The 23,561-nt window shown below is 41.3% G+C and overlaps 1 protein-coding gene across 1 annotated transcript in view; it reads right to left on the bottom strand.

Annotated features, from left to right (window-relative positions):
* Positions 1-9,779: 9,779 nt before the first annotated feature.
* Positions 9,780-23,561, bottom strand: part of parapinopsina (parapinopsin a) — a 63,677-nt gene continuing 49,895 nt past the window's right edge. Inside the window, exons 4-5 of the mRNA XM_047017793.1 lie at positions 10,769-11,011; positions 9,780-10,657 (exon numbers count right to left, since the gene is read on the bottom strand). Of these exons, the coding sequence (XP_046873749.1) occupies positions 10,532-10,657; positions 10,769-11,011 (369 nt within the window). The 3' untranslated portion in view covers positions 9,780-10,531. The remainder of the gene's footprint in view (positions 10,658-10,768; positions 11,012-23,561) is intronic.

Below are 23,561 nucleotides of genomic sequence, written 5' to 3'. Positions count from 1 at the left end.
TCATACATTGACATAATACGGTGAAATTGTTTATGGTACTAGAGATTGACGTCGTCTTGAACCCTATTAGGTTTGAAAAACAATCAGTCAAAATTATATTTGATTTATTAACAAAAACAGTATTGAGGCAATTTGGACATTTACATAAATACACTTCTTTCAGCCATTTTGTATTGCAATTCTTATTCCATGGCACCCTATGTAAAGACATGTATTTTACACATCTGTAACTAATTTCAAGTCGATTGGGTCTATGGTTTATGAGTAGAAGGGTTTTGAAGGTTGTACCAAATTTGGACAGTACAAGAACATTTATACGTCTGACAATATGGGTTCTTGAGGTTTTTTTGTTCCCCATGAGAAATAAGGCATGTATACCAATTATCAAGCATTTTGGAGTAATGGGGCGCTGTGGAAATCACGTAGACTTTGGGCGTGTTTTATAGCGCCACCTATGGGCGCACATGGGCCACTAGCCGTCTGGGAGTAATGAGTGACCTGTTGAATCATTGGGCCAAATAGGAAAAAATCAGGTCCAGGACTTTTTGAGCTATTGGGCCATTTAGCGGAGAATAAATAAAAATAATAATAAATATAGCTGCAAGCAGCGATGCGGGTTCCTCCTCAAAATGGCAAAATATTATAAAAATGTACAATGTAGAAGCAAAACTATTTCATGTTAGGCCAACAACAATAGGCTGAATGGGGATTTTAACTCATGAGCGTAAGGTTATAAGTCAGTCTCTTTATCCTCTCTGCTACACACCAACTGTTGGGAACCATGAGTGATGTCTGAGTAGGGAGGACAAACCCGTTCCTGAAATACGTTTTATTAGTTATTCCTGGGGAAATTATGGAAGTAAATGACATATTAACGATACTAAAATACGTGTGCACAATAATATCGACAATATTTGCTAAATGTAGACGTTTTTAATTTTACCTCGAAGCTACTTCTGTTAATCAGCAGTTTGTGAAAAAGAGGCTAGTTTTACGACAGCTACTTTGGATGTAGACTACTTTAACATGTTAGCTGATTAGCCAGTATGAGTGAGATATGGATACAGTTACATTAACAAACCTTTTGCTTGTAAAATATTTTGTCTTAAATACGATGGGAACACATCACATTAACAATTCTAAAATGATTGACACGCAAAATGTTGCCTTTTTTTGTTGCGTCCCTGAAGCTCATATTCCGAGTCGAGTTCCATGAAGCTATTTCGTTGCAGTGAATGGGTACAGGCACTCATCGGACTTAAACTCAAATATCTCAAAAGTCCCAACTGGAAAATTTTAGCAGTTTCACAGTCCTGTAGAGGAAAGTTTGACATCAAGTTAAGGTTGTGGCATTAAAGTTCAGATTAGTAGCCAAGGGTGTAAAGACCTCGGCTAATAACAACGTCGTAAACTGTTAAAACGCCAGTGCCACATTCCTTGGGCAAGGCACTTCACCCTACTTGCCTCGGGGGGAATGTCCCTGTACTTACTGTAAGTCGCTCTGGATAAAAGTGTCTGCTAAATGACCAAATGTAAATGTATTTGAAAGCTTGTCCCCCTTTGCACATATTTAGCCTAGGTAAATGTCCCGTTAATTCCCATAAAAGGGCATGACACAGGGCTGTGTACACACTCAGAGAAATGTCAAAACGACGTGGTAACGATGGTGGAGGCCTAGACAAAAGTAATAATAATTCTGAAGTGGAGGTACAGCTGCAAGAAGTTAGCGACAAACGACAAATCATATTTAATAGTGTCAGCTGTGGATATAAAGCAGTAAATAAAACCGATGCATGGAATGCAATTACTCATGCAGTGAACGCTGTATCTGGAGAAGTGCGCAGAACTGATGAAGTGAAAAAAATAATGGTTTAACTTTAATCTGAATTAAGCAAAAAAACATAGCCTAGAAATCAGTTGACTGACTTACAAATATCCATGAGGACTGCTCTTGGAAGCCTAAAGCGTTCCAACAGGTAGCCTACTTGTCGCTCTCTGCAAATAAATCAGTATGGTCAAGGAAGATGTCTTCCCTCCTCAGGGAACGATCTGCAACATTTTGCAGCATCAATAAATACGCCATTGTGTGGTGTAGTCCTAGTGTGCGGAATAAGCCTACTTTGGGCTATAAATACAGTGATAGAGTCACATAGTATTTGATGGCAAAGTTCCCTGTTAACATAATGAATTTGAATTGAAGGCAGAGCAAGGCTAGTTTACAGTTTTTTACAATCGCTATGGCTTTTGGTCTTTTCAATACATCTAACAAGTTTCCAACTTGATACTCTTACTCTTATGCACCAACACACCTACCACACACAATTGTTATAACTGTTCAGAATCAGAATTGTTGTTTATTCGCCATGAATGTATGCACAGACAAGGAATTTACTTTGGCAGGAAAGCCTACCCAGGCAGCCATTTACGGCGCCAACTACAAAAGTTACAGCATAACATGAGGAGAGAGGAGGAGTACAGTATGGGAACAGGCAAAAACCTCAGCACATAAGCCCAACATTTACACAGACACTTGCAACGGGGAGTGGTGGGGGGGGGGGGGTAGACAAGCAGCATCTGGACCTGCAGCCATGGTAGGCGCTGGACACAGACCCACCAGCCACCCAGGGGAACAAGCAGTCGAAGGCGTTGGATGGGGGTGGGGGGGTGGTGAAAGTTAGTGTGTCAGTAGGTCTGGGTTGGCGCCCTCGACCTAGGCCACAATCAATCCGAGTCTCCCTATGCAGATTGTGTTGGCAAGGAGACATCCTTGGTCATGACCCGGGTAAAGACCAAGCCACAGATGTAGGTGGGGGAGGGGGAAGGGATGAGCAAGATAGTCTCGCTTCAGCGCTCTCCAGGGGAGTTGTTTTCCAGCCAAGGCCTGTGCTGGTTACGGGGCCGAAAGTAGATAAGATTGGTGTAGTTGTTTTGACGAGTAGACGCGACTCAATTTTCACGTCCACCCTTCAGGAAGGTCTCAAGCTCCTCGATCTTCCTTTGCAGAGCCGCGAACTTATCCCTGTTGTAATCCATATTACGCTGTAAGTTCACAGTCAGAGCTCCAACAGGTCTACCCACCGTATCAATGAGGTCGGGCAGCCTAAGGGGGCTTTTGATGGCCGCAGCCGTATCCTTGACTTTCCGATATACAAGCCAACCGCCTATTCCAAACAGCAGAAAGCCTGTAATCACGGTTCCGAATATAAAGACGTCTTCAACGTCCTCCACGGAAAGCGCCGCTAGACACATGACACGCCAATTGTCCCACGCGTCCATCGTGTAGCCAGCTGCGAACGTCCCATCAGGACAGCTGGGTTCCCCCGAACCCGAGCTTCTCTTCGAGAAGATGGTGTCAATTGCATTGAGAGACCAGCTAATTAATTCCATGCTTCTAGTTTCGGAGAGTAGTGGTGAGAGAGTATCTTGAGACAGACAAGACAGAGCCAAGCAGGGAAGGTCAGGGAGGGGAGGAGAGAAAAATGCGACCGCCTTCGTCGAGAGCCAAAAGAAGAAAAGTTACGCACTTGTTCCGGGAGTACAACGGTACTTAGGAATGGTTTGTTGAACCCAACGCTAGTTTCCTCAAGGATCACAATGACTCTTGCTTAGACTGTTGCTCTTGTTGGTTAGTGGTAGCTGATTTAAACTGTTGTATTCTATTTTAGTTAATCCTATTTTTATTGCTTTCCTACAGGTACACTTGCACTTAGAGATTCATGTTGTGTATTGTAATTTGCTTAACTACATGCTCTTATGGTTTCTTCCCTTTAGCACTTATTTTTGGTTGTTCACAATGTGTACTTCTGTTTTTGGCTACCTGCAATACTTTGGGGCTATCTTGTTGTTATTATCAGTGACCTATGCACTTTGTAAAGCTCTCTCTTGGAAGTCGCTTTGGATAAAAGCGTCTGCTAAATGAATAAATGTAAATGTTATAGGGTACTGCATCACATTTTGTATACTGTAAAGCAACTCATTAAGACATGTTTTTACATTTATAGAGGGCACACTGTCATTTATTGCGTGGGGCATCCTGGGCACTCAATAATATTTCACAATGTAAATTGCAGACAGTAGGGCACTTGGTCAAATTGTTTGCCACTCTAGGGCATTTTAGAAACACTTTCTACCAGGATGTCACCCCCTGAGTCTTCCAATGGGCCTGGATACACCCATGGGGACAGTATATTGCACCTATAATATTGGGGAAGCCAGAGGAGAGGTAATATAGGCTTGTGAACATAAGTGCTACTTTAAACAATGAAAATACTTTATACAATTGAATAAAAAGTCTCCTTGATTCCTTTGCGTTCAAGATTACCTGAAAAACTGATGATAATATTCAGGTACTGCTTTGGAGCAAGGTATACCCTTCATATTTCCTGGCATAGTTCAAGAACGTCCCACATGCAAAGACATAGACAGATACAGACAGGCTGAACAGTGTCAAGGCTTGGCTATTGTGGGTTTGCTTCCTTGTGTGTGATTCCAACAGACTACATAGTCTAGGCCTACCTACATAGACTGCAGTCTACTATGCTCCTTTCTACTATTATAGTCTACTCTCCTTTCTATTACTTTCTACGAAGGATGGTAGGCTGCTCTTATGTATTAATTGGCATCCTTAATAGTTTCTAAAGTGTTATTTTATATATATATATATATATATATATAATTTTTTTAAGAATGACAATTAAATCTATCTAAATAAACTATGCTGGGCCTGCTGAACCTATACTTCTTCCACAGATACTGGTCAGGGAAGCATTACTTCTGTCTCTGAAGACCCTTGGGGCTGGTGGGATAAACGCTTTTTGTATAATCTGAGCACCTTCATCCACCACAGGCTTGTCAAAGAACGGATATGCCATAATTGATTGTAACTTGTCTTGACGCCCTGCTTAGTTTCCAAAGCCTTATTTTATGTCAATTAACCAATGGCTTTTGAAAACAGATAAAGTGACATTATTTCTTAACTTGTTAATTTAAATTAATATATTTTTGGGAGATGAAGTAGGCCTAAACAGTTTACGAACACGGACTAAAGTGCTTTGCGCGCAGGAATTTACTCGACGGAACTGTCTTTTGAGATTCTGTTTCCGCCTGTTTGAAATTATTTGCAACACATTTTAGTTTAGCTTGACTTTTAGCCTGACACGGATCAGGCTAGTTGCGAACCTTGGTTACGTAGCTAGAACTAGAATAATCCACTCTCGGAACTCTCGCTAAAGTAAGTGGGACTTGGCGAAATAAGTCTCGCTTTCCCATAATCGACGTTGATAGAATACCCCCCTGGTAACCGGCGGGAAGAAATGCGCGTCTGGTGTGAACAGCTTTTGCTCAGTCGTAGCCGATCGCAGCCCTTCCAGGCGCTTTGCAGCCAGTGTGTCCCTGGCGTTAGATTAAATGCTAAACAATACATACTGTTACATAGATTTTGCAACATAATGCCCCCTTGTCACTACTTGGAAAACCTTTCACTGCTAATTCAAAACTTGAATTAAATTGCCTAATAACAGATATTGTTTTACTCATTCATTTTCGTTTGAGGCAGTTGAATAAAACAAACATTTAAATACATAATGTTATAAAGATCATAGGCACATTTCAGCTAAATATTGCCACCTTTTCACTGTTAGAAGAATTACGCTTGAATCAAACTGCCTATTTTCATCCTAACTGCATACCAAACCCCTGTGTGTTGGCGATAGCAAAATCAATGTTGGTCTTGCTCTTCATAGGCACTGTGCAGAGGGATGCGCAAACAATTTACACAGGTATTGGCCATCGGGAAGCGTGCAGCTGAGACACCATGTGAAGAGTTGAAAACTTCTGTCTGTTCATCATGAAGAAACTCAATGGATGGTTGATGGCTAAAGCCAATAGGAGGGATCTCACTAACTCTTGTTGCAAAGGTCAGAATCTAACCCCAGTTTTGTAGGTCCTTTTTCATCTAATAGAACATACAATGTTCAGAACCCACAGAGCACTATTTTACTGAAAATTCCAGCACCAGTAATAATCTTGAAACAAAGATTAAATCAGTCATTTCAACTTGCCTTCTGCATCTTGTAAGTAGTCCCACCAGTAGGCAGTGGCTCTGTCCTTTGCCATCTGTCTGTTACTCCCAGACTGAGAACTGAATCTGAAAGAGGTCATCCAGGATGTCTGCCGTGAGTTGTCTTGTCTTGTGGCAGAGCAAGGGACAGAAGGCATCTGGATGTTGCTGGAGTTGCTCCAGAACATCAAGAGTTTTCATTCCTTCACAAAATGTATTAGGGAAAAACATTCCTTTATTGATGTTGCAATCTGGTTGACCACATCAGGGGATGATAATATTGTGTTTAACAAGCCTACAGCTTCGATCACCACACGACCGCAGTTGAAATCTTCATGACTAACCTAACTGATCTGAAACGCGTGCGGCCATCTGAACTGATTTCCGGTTCCGGACATACTGAACTGTCTTCCGAATATACTGAACTGCCTTCCGAATATACTGAAATGACTTCCGGATATAGTGAAAATCTTCTCGCACACTTACATTCTCAAAGCTTCCTACTCATCCTTATAAAACTGTGTTTCACATATGAGTGTGTGAATATCTGTTCACATATATGGATGTGAGTTTTCAGTAGTATGAATGCGTGCGTGAACCTTTCACATGTGAAAGTAAATGCGTTTCATATGTGTCGATGTCAGCATTTCACCTATGTGGATGTGAATTTTCAGTAGTATGAATGCGTGTGGGAACGTTTAACATTTGAAAAATGAATGCATTTCTTATGTGTCGATGCAAACATTTCACATATGTGAATGCGAGTTTTCAGTAGTGTGAATCCGTGTGTGAAAGTTTCACAAGTGAAAGTGAATGCGTTTCATATGTGTTGGTGTAAGGACAGTCTGAATTATTTCCTAAACGGCCCCTCATTTGGAAGCACTTCCCTGTCTCACGGTACCAACGTTACCGCTGCTATGGGTGAAGGTGAGCATGGTTTGAATGACAGCACTCCAATGCAGCGGGTTTTGCAAACGTACCCCATGCGCATTTTCAGCCAAGGTCCTCGGGCATTCTACCCAGACGTTCCCACGTTACCCCGCTCCTCATCTCCCTCCACTGGCTACCCATAACGGTCCGCATCAGATTCAAGACCCTGGTACTGACCTTCCGAGCAGTGAACGGGACTGCACCCGACTACATCAAGTCTCTCCTGCAGCCTTACACCCCCACCCGCCACCTACGGTCTTCTTCAGACAACCGCCTGGTGGTCCCACCTCTCAAGACCGCCCGGTCCCAGCACAAGCTCTTCTCCTGCCTGGCACCCCAGTGGTGGAATCAACTCCCCACCTCCATCAGAGACACGGACTGTCTCTCCACCTTCAAGAGAAGGCTCAAGACGCACTTGTTCCGGGAGTACAATGGTACTTAGGAATGGTTTGCTGAACCCAACGCTAGTTTCCTCAAGGATCACAATGACTCTTGCTTAGACTGTTGCTCTTGTTGGTTAGTGGTAGCTGATTTAAACTGTTGTATTCTATTTTAGTTAATCCTATTTTTATTGCTTTCCTACAGGTACACCTGCACTTAGAGATTCATGTTGTGTAATTTTAACTTGTTTAACTACATGCTCTCATGGTTTCTTCCCTTTAGCACAATTTTTTGGTTGTTCACAATATGTACTTCTTGTTTTTGACTACCCGCAATGCTGTGGGGCTATCTTGTTGTTGTTATTATCAGTGACCTATGCACTTTGTAAAGTTCTCTCTTGGAAGTCGCTTTGGATAAAAGCGTCTGCTAAATGAATAAATGTAAATGTAACCCAAGTTGGTATCGCTCTCTAACTTGGTAGTCAGCCAAGCTAGATGCATGTTTCTGCTTCCCATCGACAGTTTGGAGCCAGAAATGATAAAGACATCAACTTCACTAGACAAGGTTTTGCCAATTGGAAAACGGCAATGTGTATTTTACATCAAGGTCAAAAAACTATTATGCGCACGTCTTAGGTTTGGGCTAAGCCCCAAATGTTTACAATGTCTGGCTCCGTGCCTGATGAATGTTATTTTTTTTCTTCAGCAATATAAAAATAATACGATGCCTTTCCGTAATCGTAATACCCCCCATAGATGTTCACTACACCCCCAGTCAAAGCAGGCTGCATCTGGCCCTGTTACAGAGTGAGATGTTTTCACAGTACAGATACCACACTACCCTGAAAGGAATAATTGATGTGTCACCACATGGTGCGATTTACTTTTGGTTCCTCGATGTACTCATTGTAACTTCTCTTATGGAAGGAAAATATATTGCAGTATATTGGAAAATATCATGTGATATATTGGGCAATATATGTCCATATATGGGATGTCATATTTATATTGTATGGAAATACATGGGATAATATATTAATGATAAATATATTACTAATATATTATAAACTATAATATATATTCATGTAATACAGCAATGATTGATTCCCGGAACCGCAAAAATGAAGCTGTTTCCTTGGGCAAGGCAATTCACCCTACTTGCCTCGGGGTATGTCCCTGTACTTACTGTAACTTACCTGTAAGTCACTCTGGATAACATCGTCTGCTAAAGGACTAAATGTAAATATCACCATATATGTCTGTACATTGTATGGGCATGTTCTCATTTATATACACATGCATTGTACAATATATCTTTCCATATAATTTGACATATATTTAAAATAAATTCTACCATATATGAAGCATACATGTGACACTATATCTTTAGATATATTACCCATACATGTTCCCATATAAAGCGGGATATAAATTGCATATATTTTGGGATATATAACCACATATATTATATATTAATGTTCCATATATTGCAATATATGGAAAATGGCAATCATTGCTATATTCTGCAATATATTGCAATATATTACATTAATATATATTATAGTTTATAATATATTAGCAATATATTTATTATCAATATATTATCCCATGTATTTCCATACATTATATATTGGTCAATGTAATGGAAAATAATATATTACAATATATTAAAATGTATTTCAAATCATATATTGGCATATATATTTTCTTTCCGTAAGGGATGGTTCTGTCAGTGATAAAGCTCTGGACAAACATGCATCTTGAATTGTAGATTTACATGACAACACTGATTATTTATTTGAATGAAACACAGTCAGGAACATGAAATAACATTAGCCCCATTGCCAATAAACTACTAGGCTACATCATCACACATTCTAACAATGCTCTTACGTTAGCAAGCTAAACTAGTTTGCATGCCTACAGTCTAGGTGTTTTTGCTATCTAGCTGTTCTTGCATTCCTTGTAAATCAGTGTTAATAAAAAGCAGATGAACTAGAGTCTAGCCAACATAGACTAGACGGGCATGGCTGATGTTTGTCTATACCGTCGTAGAAGATCCCTTTGCAGTTCGACCCTTGACACATTTGCGTGAACCATTTCACCAAAGACGGTTTTGAAAACCTGGGACAATGTAAAGCAGGATTTGCTATGAAGCTGTTGCTGAAAAGAGGTGCGTTCTGACCTTATGTTCAAGCAAAAGAATAAATGAGTGTCGAACCTAACAGGGATTTTCTCATAGAAAAACATCAGCCATGCCCGTCGAGTGTCTTGTTCTTTGGGAAGATGGTGAAAAGTGTCAGGATTCCCGGTACAGCCTGGAACACTACATTTACGGCGCTCCATTTTCAATATCTTGAAAACGTATTAACTATCTTATTTGTAATTCCTGTGAACTGCAGCGCGCAGCTAGCTAAAAAAAGTGTCAGAGACCTCCGTTTATGTTCCTGGACCAGAAAACCAGAGGATGGGTAAATGTACATTTTGGGGCGTGACAAAGTTGATGGTCTGTTTCAAAAGTTAGCGTTTGCAAGTTGCAGTTTCAAAATAGTAGTGAGAAGTGACATTTTGATAGGAAAGAGGTTTCAATGGACTTTGAGGTTCACTGTACGTCTATTTTACACACCAAACTGTCAGTTTTCAACTATGACAAGGTAAAATCAGTTTTGCAATCAATCGCCCCTTCAAATAAATGAGAAAGTAAAACAATTATTCAGATGCTTAGATCTGACAATTGAGGATGTTAGTATATAATAGAAGCAGGCGATCCGACTAGTGTACTCTGACCAATGCCCTAAATCTTTAGGGATTTAGAGATGAAATGTATTGGTGTTCCTCACTTCTTCAATAATGTTAACATTTGAATTACAAACACACAGGTTAAGCACATGTATTATGTTTAAATGATATTCTATAGTGGAAACATTTGGTGATATTTTAGATAGAGCAGACCATAAACAGTACCATGTACTCTTTAAATGAGGCACTCATAGTTCCTAAAAATATTACAATTTGAAATTCAACGACATGCCAACATTTGATAAGCTTGGCACAGAGTCCTTAAGGGTTTAACAGTGTCTTAAAATGCAAAGAACTCGTCAGTTTTTATGTTGTATCATTGTAGTTAATTAAGTGTTGATGTATGTGTGCTCATACATTGTGCTTATGTTGGTGTCACTCTGTGGCTTTTGCTGACAGAGGAGATTGTGGTGTCAGCTTCTGAGCCTTCTGGTTCTGAGGCCCAGGGGTTCCACCCACACAGAAGGAAGGGAACTGCACAGTCCCGGAACTGGAAAGACAGACATATTTCAACAAAACACAGTTAAACTGTTTTCTTTCATCTGAAGCCTGCTGTAAATAATGTGTGCAAGCCTTCCGGTTTGAGTGACTGAGGGCATACCTGTCTGTTCATGAATATGTAGATTATAGGGTTGTAGACAGTGCTGCACTTGGCCAGATACATTGGAACTGTGGCAATGAGTGGGTCAATGTAGAGACTTGGGTTAAACATAACCGACAGGGCAAAGGCTGCGTAGGGTAACCAGGTCAGCAGAAAAGCTATCACCATGACAACCACCATACGTGCCACCTGCATCTCCACACGGATGGTGCTTCTGTTTTCAGTGACGTGCAGCTTTGTCACCTGGGAAACAACATACACATACTGTATGACACTTGAAGCACTGAGCACTGGCCATTTGAGTGCAGTTAAGAGAAACAAAATCATTTGCTAAAACATTTGCAGTATTAAAAACATTTCAGTCACACCGGCAAAAGCTAGTTTAAAGCTATTTTGCTCTAATTTGCTGCCAGCCTTCAATTCAGTAATATTTTAGCTTTTCAAGGATGCGATTCTCTTTTCTCTCAGCAGATGCCACAAGGGTTTCCTTGTACAAGTTTTACACTTGTGGCCAAAATATAGAATACACTTTTTCTAAATTCTATAGTTAGAAATCTCTAGGGTTCCCCTCCTCCACGCTCTAATAAATGATCTGCTCCAACTGCACATTCCCAAGTATTGTGCAGTACGACTCAGTGTGACCGTTAGATTGTGTAAGCAAAAAGTGGCAGGAAAATGTCGCAACATAAATCTGGTGCCCAGAAAAGAAATGATACGTTCTGGGAAATTGCTCTTAATAAATGTCTTCACCACAACAGCAAAACATTTGAGAGGTGAGACACAACAGTAAACTAGTAGCTATCATGATGTAGTGCAGGCATGCACGTTAGCTAGCATTTCTCATATTTCCTGAAATTCATAGTTAGTTAGTGATTTGACATGGTGATAACTAATGGTCTGAAAAAAAATCCCTCCCTTAACCCTGCCGTCCTCCAGAACTACAGACCGATATCACTGCTACCCTTCTTCTCAAAAACAATTGAACGTGCTGTATCTAACCAACTGTCTTACTTTCTCTCTCAGAACAACCTGCTTGACCCCAACCAATCGGGCTTCAAGACTGGCCACTCCACAGAGACTGCCCTTCTTTCAGTCACCACTGCCCTCCAGTCTGCCAGAGCGGCTTCCAGGTCATCCGTCATCATTCTGGACCTTTCTGCAGCGTTTGACACGGTTAACCACCAGATCCTGCTCTCCAGACTTTCTGAGATGGGCATCACTGGCACTGCACTCCAGTGGATCTCATCCTACCTGTCGGAAAGATCCTACCAGGTCTCCTGGGGAGGCAAACTGTCAGGCCCTCGCCAGCTCTCCACTGGTGTCCCACAGGGCTCCGTCCTTGGACCCCTCCTCTTCTCTCTGTACACCACCTCACTTGGACCAATCATCACCTCCCATGGCTTCTCCTACCACTGCTACGCTGATGACACGCAGCTGTACCTGTCGTTCCCCCCGACTGATCCGGGGATCTCAGCTAGGATTGAGGCCTGCCTCACAGACATCTCCGCCTGGATGACCGCACCACCTCCAGCTGAACCTCGCCAAAACAGAACTTCTCATCATCCCGGCTAAACCCTCCATCTCCCATGATCTGTCAATCACCCTGGGATCTGCGACGGTGACCCCTTCATTGTCTGCCAGGAACCTTGGGATTACCATGGATGACGAGCTCTCCCTCACGGCCCACATTGCCGCAGTCTCCCGGTCTTGTAGATTCACCCTCTACAACATCCGGAAGATCAGGAGATACCTGTCTGAGCACTCCACCCAGCTGCTAGTCCAAGCAATGGTCCTCTTCAAGTTGGACTACTGCAACTCGCTGCTCGCTGGTCTCCCAGCATGTGCAACCCGCCCTCTTCAGAGGATTCAGAACGCAGCGGCCCGCCTGGTCTACAATCTACCCAGACGCTCCCATGTTACCCCACTCCTCATCTCTCTCCACTGGCTACCCATCAACGCCCGTATCAGATTCAAGACCCTGGTACTGACCTTCCGAGCAGTGAACAGGACTGCACCCGACTACATCAAGTCTCTCCTGCAACCTTACACCCCCACCCGTCACCTACGGTCTTCCTCAGACAACCGCCTGGTGGTCCCACCGCTCAAGACTGCCAGGTCCCAACACAAGCTCTTCTCCTGCCTGGCCCCCCAATGGTGGAACCAGCTCCCCACCTCCATCAGGGACACTGACTGTCTTCCCACCTTCAAGAAAAGGCTCAAGACGCACTTGTTCCGGGAGTACAACGGCACTTAGAAATGCTTGGCTGGACCTGTTGTTAGTTTCCTCCAGGATCACAATGACTCTTATTGAGTGACTTGTTGCTCTTGTAGGTTAGTTTTAACAAAGTTAAGTCTTGTACTCGCTGTGAAATATTTTACTATTGATTGTTCTTCTACAGGTACAGTCCTGCACTTTTTTGTGGTTCATGTTGTTTTAATTTGTAACTGTAACTGCATGCTCTTATGGGTCTTCCCTTTTGGCACTTGTTTAGTTTTTTCACAATGTATGCTTCATGTTTTGGCTGCTTGCAATGTTTGGGACTACCTCGTTGTTATGATCAGTGACCTATGCTCTTTTGTAAAGCTCTCTCTTGGAAGTCACTTTGGATAAAAGCGTCTGCTAAATGCTTAAATATAAATGTAATGCTTAACTTGGAGAAACAGGACAGAAGCCTTAAATAGCATGCTGATGTTTTAAATTACTGGACACTACAGTATTTTTGGGAAATTGAGTGTTGACTGGGGAATTTGGAGCAAGTTTGGTACAACGTTAGTCTGTTAGTCTAGGCTACTGCTTTTGGTAATTGTTCTTAAGAAATATACAGAAATAATTTTCCAACAACTGTAGGGACTTCAGGAACCATCATTTGGATAGAACATTTTCCAGAAGAGGACGCACAATTTAGATGACGTGCTACACATTTTCGGGTGTTCTTCATCAACATCCATCGGGTCTTGCATAGATCTAAAAATTAAACCGTGATTAAAATCATATTTATATTGCCAACAAAGTTTATATCAAACCGATGCTCAGGATTGTATAGCTAGGGATTTGAACATGTCATTGAGGCTTAGATTTGAATAGCCAAAACAATATTACTTTTGGGTGTTTTTTGCTTAATTTGGTAGCTAGCTAGCTCTAACATTAGCCGAACGTCTGCATCCAAGGAACAACTCGTGTTAGGCCGAATCCCAATACTCCCCCTTACCCCTTACCCCTAGCCCTTGAAACTGAGGGGTAAGGGCTACATATCCCTAAGAAATGGGACGCCACTTAGTTACAGGTACGTCATCTAGCACGTATCGATATCTCCAAAGCAAGTAGTGTTATGCACTGATATTAAACGCAATTTGCTGCTAATGGAGTTTACCTAAAACTGTAGACATGCTGGTCAAAGAAATGCGGGACTGTTGTGCAATTCAGCACTGTAACATTAGCGTACCAAACTATAGATTTTTAGAAACGTTTCAATTAGGAAAATGGTTGCAAATATATGTTCATGACTGTATATAACACAAAACAAGACTGTCATAATTTTTTTATCAATTAATCAAGCCGAAAATATTACATTTATCGGACTCTGGATGATCTGGCCGCCATTGTTCCATAGATCTGTCTGTGTCAGAATGAGGCCGGCAAAGAGTGTATCAATTCTCTATTCCATTGCCAATCAGTGCAGGAACAATATAACCAAGTACACTCCAGTATTGGTTCTAAGGATATTCTTAAGGATGTGTGGCATGGCAAAAATATGGCTGAGAATGTGCTCTTCCAGATTGAGAGCTCATCTCTGAGGTTGATCCTGTATCAGGATGCATTTGAAGTGGTAAACCTACTGGGATCTGGAAAGAAAAATCATAAGGTATTTGCAGTGTATCTAACACTTGCTAATTTAATGCCACACAACAGATCCAGCACTGATCAAATGCAACTTGTTCTTCTCTGTAAAGAACACGATTTTAAGTATTTTGGTAAAGACTTGGTTATGGGCACCCTTGTCAATGACCTTAAAGATCTTGAGCTCGGTGGTGTTACCCTGTCCGATGGAAAGGTCTACAAGGAAACTTTGTGTGCCATTGCAGGCGACAACCTTGGCTCACATAACATAGGAGGCTTTGTGGAGAACTTTAGCAGGAGTTTCCACTTTTGCAGATATTGTGATATCAGCAGAGCAACATTCCATGCAGATCCTCTTAGCCAGGGCACAAAATGCACAGTGCAGTCATACAGTGGTCATGTTCAGAGCATTGAAGGACAGTCTACATCTAGTGGAGGTGTTAAATTTGATTGTGTTTAACACACTCAAATACTTTCATGTATGTCAGCCAGGGTTGCCTCCATGTCTTGGCCATGATCTTTTTGAAGGCATTGTATCCTCTGATCTGGCACTGTACATTATCCATCTTGTTAAGGTGGATAAAATGTTTAGCTATCTTGAGTTAGTTCGCCGAATATATCTGTTCAAGTATCTCGGTAGGGATGCTAATGACAAACCGTGTGAGGTTAATCAAGAGGGTGTCAAACTTGGGGGACATGCTGTGCAGAATTGGTGTTTGCTGAGAATATTGCCCGTTTTGATTGGAGACAAAGTAAAAAATCCAGGTGACAACAAAGTATGGCAGTTGGTTTTGCAACTCAGAGAAGTTGTGGACCTTAGTTGTGCACCTGCAATTTCAATTGGCCAGATAGCCTACCTACGAGTTCTGATCGATTAATATCTACATTGCCGAATGCAAACGTTCCCTGACAACCCACTGAAGCCCAAACATCATTATGTCAGTCACTATCCTGAGCTCATTATCCAGTTTGGGCCACTTATTTGCCTATGGACTTACAGATTTGAGAGCAAACCCACATTTTTTAAGCAGTGTTTCAGAAAATTATGCAACTTTAAGAATCCATGTTCCACACTTGCAGAGAGACATCAGCTTCTGCAGGCCTTTTTGAGTGCTGGAACCTTCCCTCCAGGTGTTTCAGAGGAGAGGGGTACACAGTTTTTCTCAGATGACTACAATGACATAATCAAAGAAGCAGTTGCACATTACAATTTTGTGTCCACAAATACTCTGATATCCAATGAAGTGACTGTGAAGGGGAAACAATACAGAAAGAACATGCTCATTGTGACTGATGATGATGATGAGGGGCTTGTTACTGGAAAAATCAAAGTCGTTCTTGTTCACAAGGATTCAGCAGTATATTTCATTGCTGAAAAGTATCATGCCCTGCGTATTCCTGACATGGGTGTTTACAGCCTCACACTGATGCAGAGAAGCTACTGTTGTATCAATCAGGAGAATCTGCTAGATTACTATCCCTTGCCTGATTACACTGTCCATGGCACACCACTGATTATTCTTAACCATTTGTTCCCTCTAGTCCAGAATGATGGCAAACATGAGTGAAGAAATCAAAGAGATCATCTGCAAGACCTTGCCAAATCTGTCTGAAGAGATCCAGTGGCAAATAATATCTAAACTTCAGAGCTCCGGCTTGGAGTCAAAAGAAGACTTAAAGGAAACATGAAATGCTATTTTTGGATGCTTTTATATAGCCTTAGTGGTCCCCTAATACTGTATCTGAAGTCTCTTTCCCGAAAATCAGCCATGGTGCAGAATTATAGCCACTACGAGTAGTCCCACAATGAGCTTTCCTCAGAACGCGCTATTTTGGTGTCTGTAGCTTTAAATGCTAATGAGGAGGAGAGGGGCGGCAACATGCGCTAATGTTTACAACGGATGTATCGCAATGGCTCGTAGCCCCCGTTGCTGTAAGATGCCTCGAATTTAGCCATTCTCATCTGATCACCCTGGTTTGCAGAGGTGCACACTCATAGTAGTAGAAGAGAAAGGCGGATATCGCGCGCCATAACACCAACAGCAAAACGGTTATCCAAATAACAAAGAAGTGTACAACACTCGCGTTACAGCGTTTATATTCACACACATACTTGATGCCATCTACCTTTGCATTAGCAACAGTAACTCAGCTAGCTCGTAGCCCCGTTGCTGTAAGATGCCTCGAATTTGCCCATTCTCATCTGATCACCCTGGTTTGAAGAGGTGCACACTCAAATAATTTCAATGAGGAGAAAGGCAGAAATCGCCCGTGCCATAACACCAACAGCATAACGGTTATCCAAATAACAAAGAACAGTGTACAACACTCGCGTTAGAGCGTTTGTATTCACACACATACTTGATGCTATCTTTACATTAGCAACAGTAACTCAGCTGTTAGCTGCAGAGCTAATGTTACAGCCACATTCTAAGGGTAGCAAGCTAGGTAACCATATACAGTAAAGCAACAAAATGATATAGCGTTAGTTAACTTACTTGTCCAAGGTTTGTAGCTTGACCAAGGAGAGTTAGTAATGATCCAGAATTTTATTTCAGCAAGGCGAGTTTTGTATTGGCTCAAGTTGAGGAAACAGTAGAGGCTGAAATGTTTGGCGCAGACGTACAAAACTTTGTGAAGTTGGGTCGGCGCAATTCCAGCGAAAATTCAATTAAGATAATGGTTGTGCAGAAGCTTGGATGAAGGAACAAAAAAAATACTTTTGTTTTGATTTGTACATCCAAGCACTGAGCAACTGTTATGCTTCGTTTGTTTGCTCGCCATGATGTCTCTCCAGGAAAAAACTATATTGCACTCGCCCTTGCACGGTGGTAGCTCAGTTTCTCATGGGCGAGCCAGATGATCTGGGCGGGCAAAGCAGAGAGAGGGGAGGTAACCTTCCTCCTATCTATGTCACTAGGAGGAGATTTTCAAACAGAGCAATTGAGCCTTCATTTTGTCAAAGGCGGCGAAGAACACCCAGGGCTTTGTTTACACCTATCGAAAATTCTAGCCACTGGGGGACCAAAGGCAGGCTAGGGGAACTCATATTAATGTTAAATAACCTCATAAAATGAAGTTTTCATGTCATGTCTCCTTTAAAATAGTACAACAGGAAGACATTGCTGATATGTTACCTGTTATCCAGTGCCGAAAACTCCTGGATGCATTCAAATTAGGTAATGGTTAAGGTATGGTTAATTTAGTGTGGCATTCTCTTGTTATATTCTCTTGTTTATTCAGTTGTGGAATATATTTTTTCCCAACCTACTAAATGCACCTTTAAACTTGTCAAATATGCCTATAAGGACAGAGAAATGTGTTCTGCAGTTGCGGATTACAAGAGACCTAAACCAGTGGAGCGACACCAGAGAATACGAGTACTTGCGGATGAAATGAGAAAGTATGAAGCTAACCCCACTTGTGCACAGTGCCTAACTGTGGTTCGGAATATCATCAGGAAGTACCCAAAGACTTTTGCTGATATTGCACCAGATGGGTCACTTCTGGGTAGAGGTTATACATCACTTTTGATTCAAGAGAAAAACCGCGTTGAAAATGTGAACCGTGACGGAAGCTTCTCAAGCCACCGGTCCTCTACAGGCAAGAGGGGTTCAACTGACACATATGGATGTAAACAATTTCAGCCAGAGCTACCCCCAGAAGAAACTGAAAACACTGTGGAGCAGCACCGCCAGAGACTGGCTGAGATCAACAGACAGGAGGGTGCAGGTGGAGCAGAAAGAGCAGAAGTAAAAAATTGAATGGAGCTTACTTTCTTTCTACAACGTCGCCATATAAATACACTTCCACCACCTGACATTGAAGATGTCAAAAGCAAATGGCCTTTTCTTTTCACGCCAAGGTATATGTACGCACATTTAGAGTTGCTCACAGACGTCAATGTGCTTCATAGCTTGCAACTCAACATGGAAGAATGTGGAAGTGTCATCACAGACTACTTCAGGGCAAAACCTACCATCCAGAAAGTCAAGGATATCCTCTCCAATGGTAAAGATAATGTGACGGCACTTCATGTAGTGCAGCTGCTCATGGCACACTTAGGAGAGGACATAAACGGGATAATCCTACTTACAGATGTAAGTTTTCTTTTTCTTTCTAACCCTGAGTTTTAAAGGGTGACTCCACCAGTTGTAAGTGTCCAGACACTTAATGTATGTACTAGTTTAGTGGAGTACTACTACATATAATGCCAAATCTATTTAGCATTTTGATTGTAGTTACTTCAGAAGCCTACCTCATTCGCCTCTAGATTACTCTCACTAGTGTTTGTTGACCTTATTCGAATTTTTCTTCTTAAAAATCTTCTTATGGTAAGCAAAATGTATTTGTTCCCTACAGGTGTCTGCCACTGCAGCTGACGTGGAGACAACTCTCAGTCTTCCTGCAAGTCCTCACCTGATACTGCCTGGTATACATTTCATTTTGATTAATTGATAGACACATTATATATCATATCAGCCATTCATCTTGAGTTTACAAATGTTTACACAAGGTAACATCATTCCCATGTTGCTATGACAAGTTTCAGGTGCAACAGGGCAAGACACAGTTACACGTTGGATGATCACCTTTGAGGGCCGTGTCATTTCTGAAGGCATCACACCAACATTTGCAACAGGACTTGCTGCTGTGTTAGCAATGTATTACATATCCACCTTGAGTATCAAGATGAGGCAGCCTGCACTCTGGAATTCATTCAGAGGTAAAACCCATTCATTCCTTGTCATTATTATATGGATATATACAATTAAATTAATGTGTTTGATAAAAGGGTATTAACTGTCAATTTCAAGCCACAACACACACACCTACACACACACACGGACAGACTGGGTATTGTGTTGGACTATAGGCTTTATTATAATTATAATGCATTTGATGTCACTGCTATTTTCTCCTCTAAACTGTTGTTCAATATTACTGAGCTAGGTGAATTCACGTCATATGAATATCTTGCTATAGAGCTCAAAACCAAATCAATAGTTTTTGTTATTATATATCGGCCACCCAAGCACTCGCCAATATTCATACAAGAATTCTCTGAACTATTATCACTAAATGTCACTAGATATGAAGTAGTTTTAAACAGAGACTTAAATATCCAAGTAAATAAAAAAGCAGACCCAAGAACTATTGAGCTCTTAAATCTCCTCGACAGTTTTGATCTAACTCAACACATAACAGACCCAACACACCGGCACGGAAACACACTAGATCTAGTGATAACAACTGGACTAAATAGCAATAATATTTCAAAAATTGATCTACCCCTCTCAGACCATCATTATATACTTTTTAATGTGGAAATTATATCAACAAAAAACACAAAAGAATTCTTAGTCCAAAGAAGAAATTTAGACGATACAGTTATGATGACATTTTCTGAACAATTTGCTCTATATGAGCCAACTAATCATGGTTGCTCTCTGAATGAAATGGTAGAGAACCTCAATGATGCACTATTAGCACAATTATCTGTGTTAGACTCTGTTGCACCACTGAAAACCAAAAAGAAGTGCACAAGCAGAACCTCCCCATGGCTGAGAAATACAAATGTTAGTGAATCGAAAAGAAAATGCCGTGCAGCAGAGAGAAAATGGAGGAAAACAAAGATCACTATCCACTACAATATCTACAAAGATACACTAACCACCTATAACAAAACCATCCGTCTAGCAAGGAGAGAACATTTCTCCAACATTATTACAGAAAATGCCAGAAATTCCAGTTCCTTTCTCCACCATTGACCAGCTGCTAAACACTGTCCCTGTCCCACCCCCATCCTCAGCAGTTAAATGTGAAGAGCTTGCTTTGTTCTTCAAAAACAAAATAACTTTGATCAGAGCTAGTATAATTAATAGTGGGGTCGAAACTGACATCAGTAGATTCTGCAACATAACCATGAGCACATTTACCTGTATCACACTTAGTGAACTTTCCAAAATTGTTAGCGAATCTAACTCCACAACCTCACATATTGATCCTATACCCACAACATTCTTAAAGTGAGTGTTTGATATTGTCTCAGGTCCGGTGCTAGAGATTATAAACATAACGCGTAGAACTGGGGGGTATTCCAGGTAGAGGGTTTAGTGAAAACTTTGAGTTGTTTAACCCTGAAAAGAGGCATACCCCGAGTTCCACGTTCCAGAAAGAGAGGTAACGAAACCTTTTGGTAAGTTTCCATGGTAACTTACTCTGTGAAACTAACCTGCTCACTAGCAGGTTTTCCATGCCAAACTCGTTTCTACCAATCCCCTCCCACTTTATGAGCCCAATAGCTTTGGCAGACACGGCATATCATTTCCTGGTTCAGCCGAGCGATCTCGAACAAAATGTAATTTGCTTAGTTATACGCTGGGAGACAATTTTAAGATTGCGATTTGATGTGCTTTACAGTTTTTCACAAAAAAGCAAAACTTTGGCACAATTTTCACAACCTTAACGTCATGTACCAATTGCTCGACCCAATTATCACTACTTTACACTCCCTTATCTGCATTAGACTCTGACTTTCCTTGTTTACACACAGATGTCAATTACACATCACCTTGTTGTCAAAACACTACACACAATGTTCAGTTGTTGCACACACTTATCAAGTAAAGTCTCAAAGCATCAACCTACAACACACAACTATTCAAATCTCTAAACACTCAAGTCTGGTGAGCAATTTCCGATCAGGACTGGAGCATAAAAAGGGTCTTGAGCCTCTTGTTTTGTTTGGTGAACAAAGGAGAACTTAGAACATATCAACAACCAGAGAAGAAGAGGGGTAACAGTGAGAGGAGGAAGAGGACAAGGAAGAGGACAAGGAAGAGGACAAGGAGGAGGAGGAGGAAGAGGAGAAGAAGAAGGAGGTGGAGGAGAAAGAAGAAGAAGAACGGTGATCTCTAATGAGATTCGGGCCACCGTGGTTGACCATGTGCTCAACCATGGTTTGAGCATGAGGGAGGCTGGCCAGAAGGTCCAACCAAATCTCAGCCGCTTCACAGTTGCTTTCATCATTAAAACTTTAGAATGGAGAACAGGTATGAATGATATTTGCCTTGTGTACTGAAATATTGCATATCAATAGAATACAGTGTGCTCACTGTATTTGTATTTTGCAGGACTGAAAGAGAACCACGACCATGCCACATTCAGAAACATCCAGACCGTTACCCTCTCTACACTGTACCATGTTCTCCGCAGGAATGCCATGCGGATGAAACAAGTGTACAGGGTCCAATTCGACCGGAACACATCAAGGAGTTACGGCAAGAGTTTGTAAGTCCCATACGTTCAGCACTGACACATGCATGTATTGCACCTGTAATGTGTCTCACTGTACCCCACTGTGTTGACCCATCTGTGTCCATACTATACAGTAACTTGCATTACTGTATCATGCTGTCTGTTCCAGCAGATCCAGGATCATGACACAGCTAATGATCTATATGAATACATGAATACATATTCATTGATGAGATTGGATTCAACCTGGTGAAGAGGAGGCGCCAGGGCAGAAATGTCATAGGCCAGCGCACCATTGTTGAGGTCCCTGCCGAGCGTGGTGGGAACATCACTTTGTGTGCTGCAATGGGTTGAACAGGCCCGTTGACTGTACTGTACTGTTCAAAAAATAAAAATAAATTTTGCTGCATATGTGTGCTGTTTTATGTTTGACTATGAAAAAATGTGGCCTACACTGAGACATTTTACAAAAATTGAAATGGCTCATTCTCCAGAGTCATTGTCATTCATATGGTGTGTTCCATTTTGAGAATTGTGTTTTCAATTTTGCACTACTGTGTGCTGTGAATGCTTGGTAGTGTGCAGCAAATGCTTTTTGTGTGTACTGTTATGAAGGGTATGTGTGTGTCATTTGAAAATATGGCTGTGTGTACCAAATGAGAACACGATTTCCATTTTGTGAACAGGTGAGATATTTGATGGCAAAGAGTCCTCTTCCAAAGGGAGTGTCAGGTTTAGCATTTTGTGTGTGAGGTTTTCAGTTTTGTGTGTGCAGTTTTGAGAAAGACGTTATTGTTTGGAGAAACGTGTGTTAACAATTGTGAAAAACTGTAATTCCCCGATGAATACCTAAGTTAACGTTACCTTTTCCCGTCACAATCTCAACCGTTGGGCCTTCGTCGCTAGTGTTACATTTACATTACATTTACATTTATTCATTTAGCAGACGCTTTTATCCAAAGCGACTTCCAAGAGAGAACTTTACAAAGTGCATAGGTCACTGATAATAACAACAAGATAGCCCCACAGCATTGCGGGTAGTCAAAAACAAGAAGTACATATTGTGAACAACCAAAAAATAGTGCTAAAGGGAAAAAACCATAAGAGCATGTAGTTAAACAAGTTAAAATTACACAACATTAATCTCTAAGTGCAGGTGTACCTGTAGGAAAGCAATAAAAATAGGATTAACTAAAATAGAATACAACAGTTTAAATCAGCTACCACTAACCAACAAAAGCAACAGTCTAAGCAAGAGTCATTGTGATCCTTGAGGAAACTAGCGTTGGGTTCAGCAAACCATTCCTAAGTACCATTGTACTCCCGGAACAAGTGCGTCTTGAGCCATGCCATGGACATCCACTCAGAATTGACCAAATGCTTTTGGGAACTGAAATAAAAACAAATAATTGAAATTGTATTTGGTCTTCTTCATTGCCTACAAATAGAAATCACAATGAGTAGCTTAGCCTATTTCTATTGGCTATTGTTCCTACAATTTACATGATTCATATGATTCCTACAATTTACATGATGTAGCTACCATCCTGAATCTGGTGTTTCAGCAAATCTATTTCAACATTGTAGGGGGTCAATATTGGCCAAACAACCAAAACTAATTCCCCAATGGTTTGAAGGAAGATGGGAAACTGAACAGTGTATTAACATCAAACAAATAATGCCAATACCAATGGA

This window comes from Hypomesus transpacificus, unplaced genomic scaffold, assembly GCF_021917145.1.
Source record: "Hypomesus transpacificus isolate Combined female unplaced genomic scaffold, fHypTra1 scaffold_65, whole genome shotgun sequence".
Taxonomy (NCBI): domain Eukaryota; kingdom Metazoa; phylum Chordata; class Actinopteri; order Osmeriformes; family Osmeridae; genus Hypomesus; species Hypomesus transpacificus.
The sequence above is the reverse complement of the archived record's forward strand: the minus strand, read 5'-3'. Positions and strand labels throughout refer to the sequence as shown.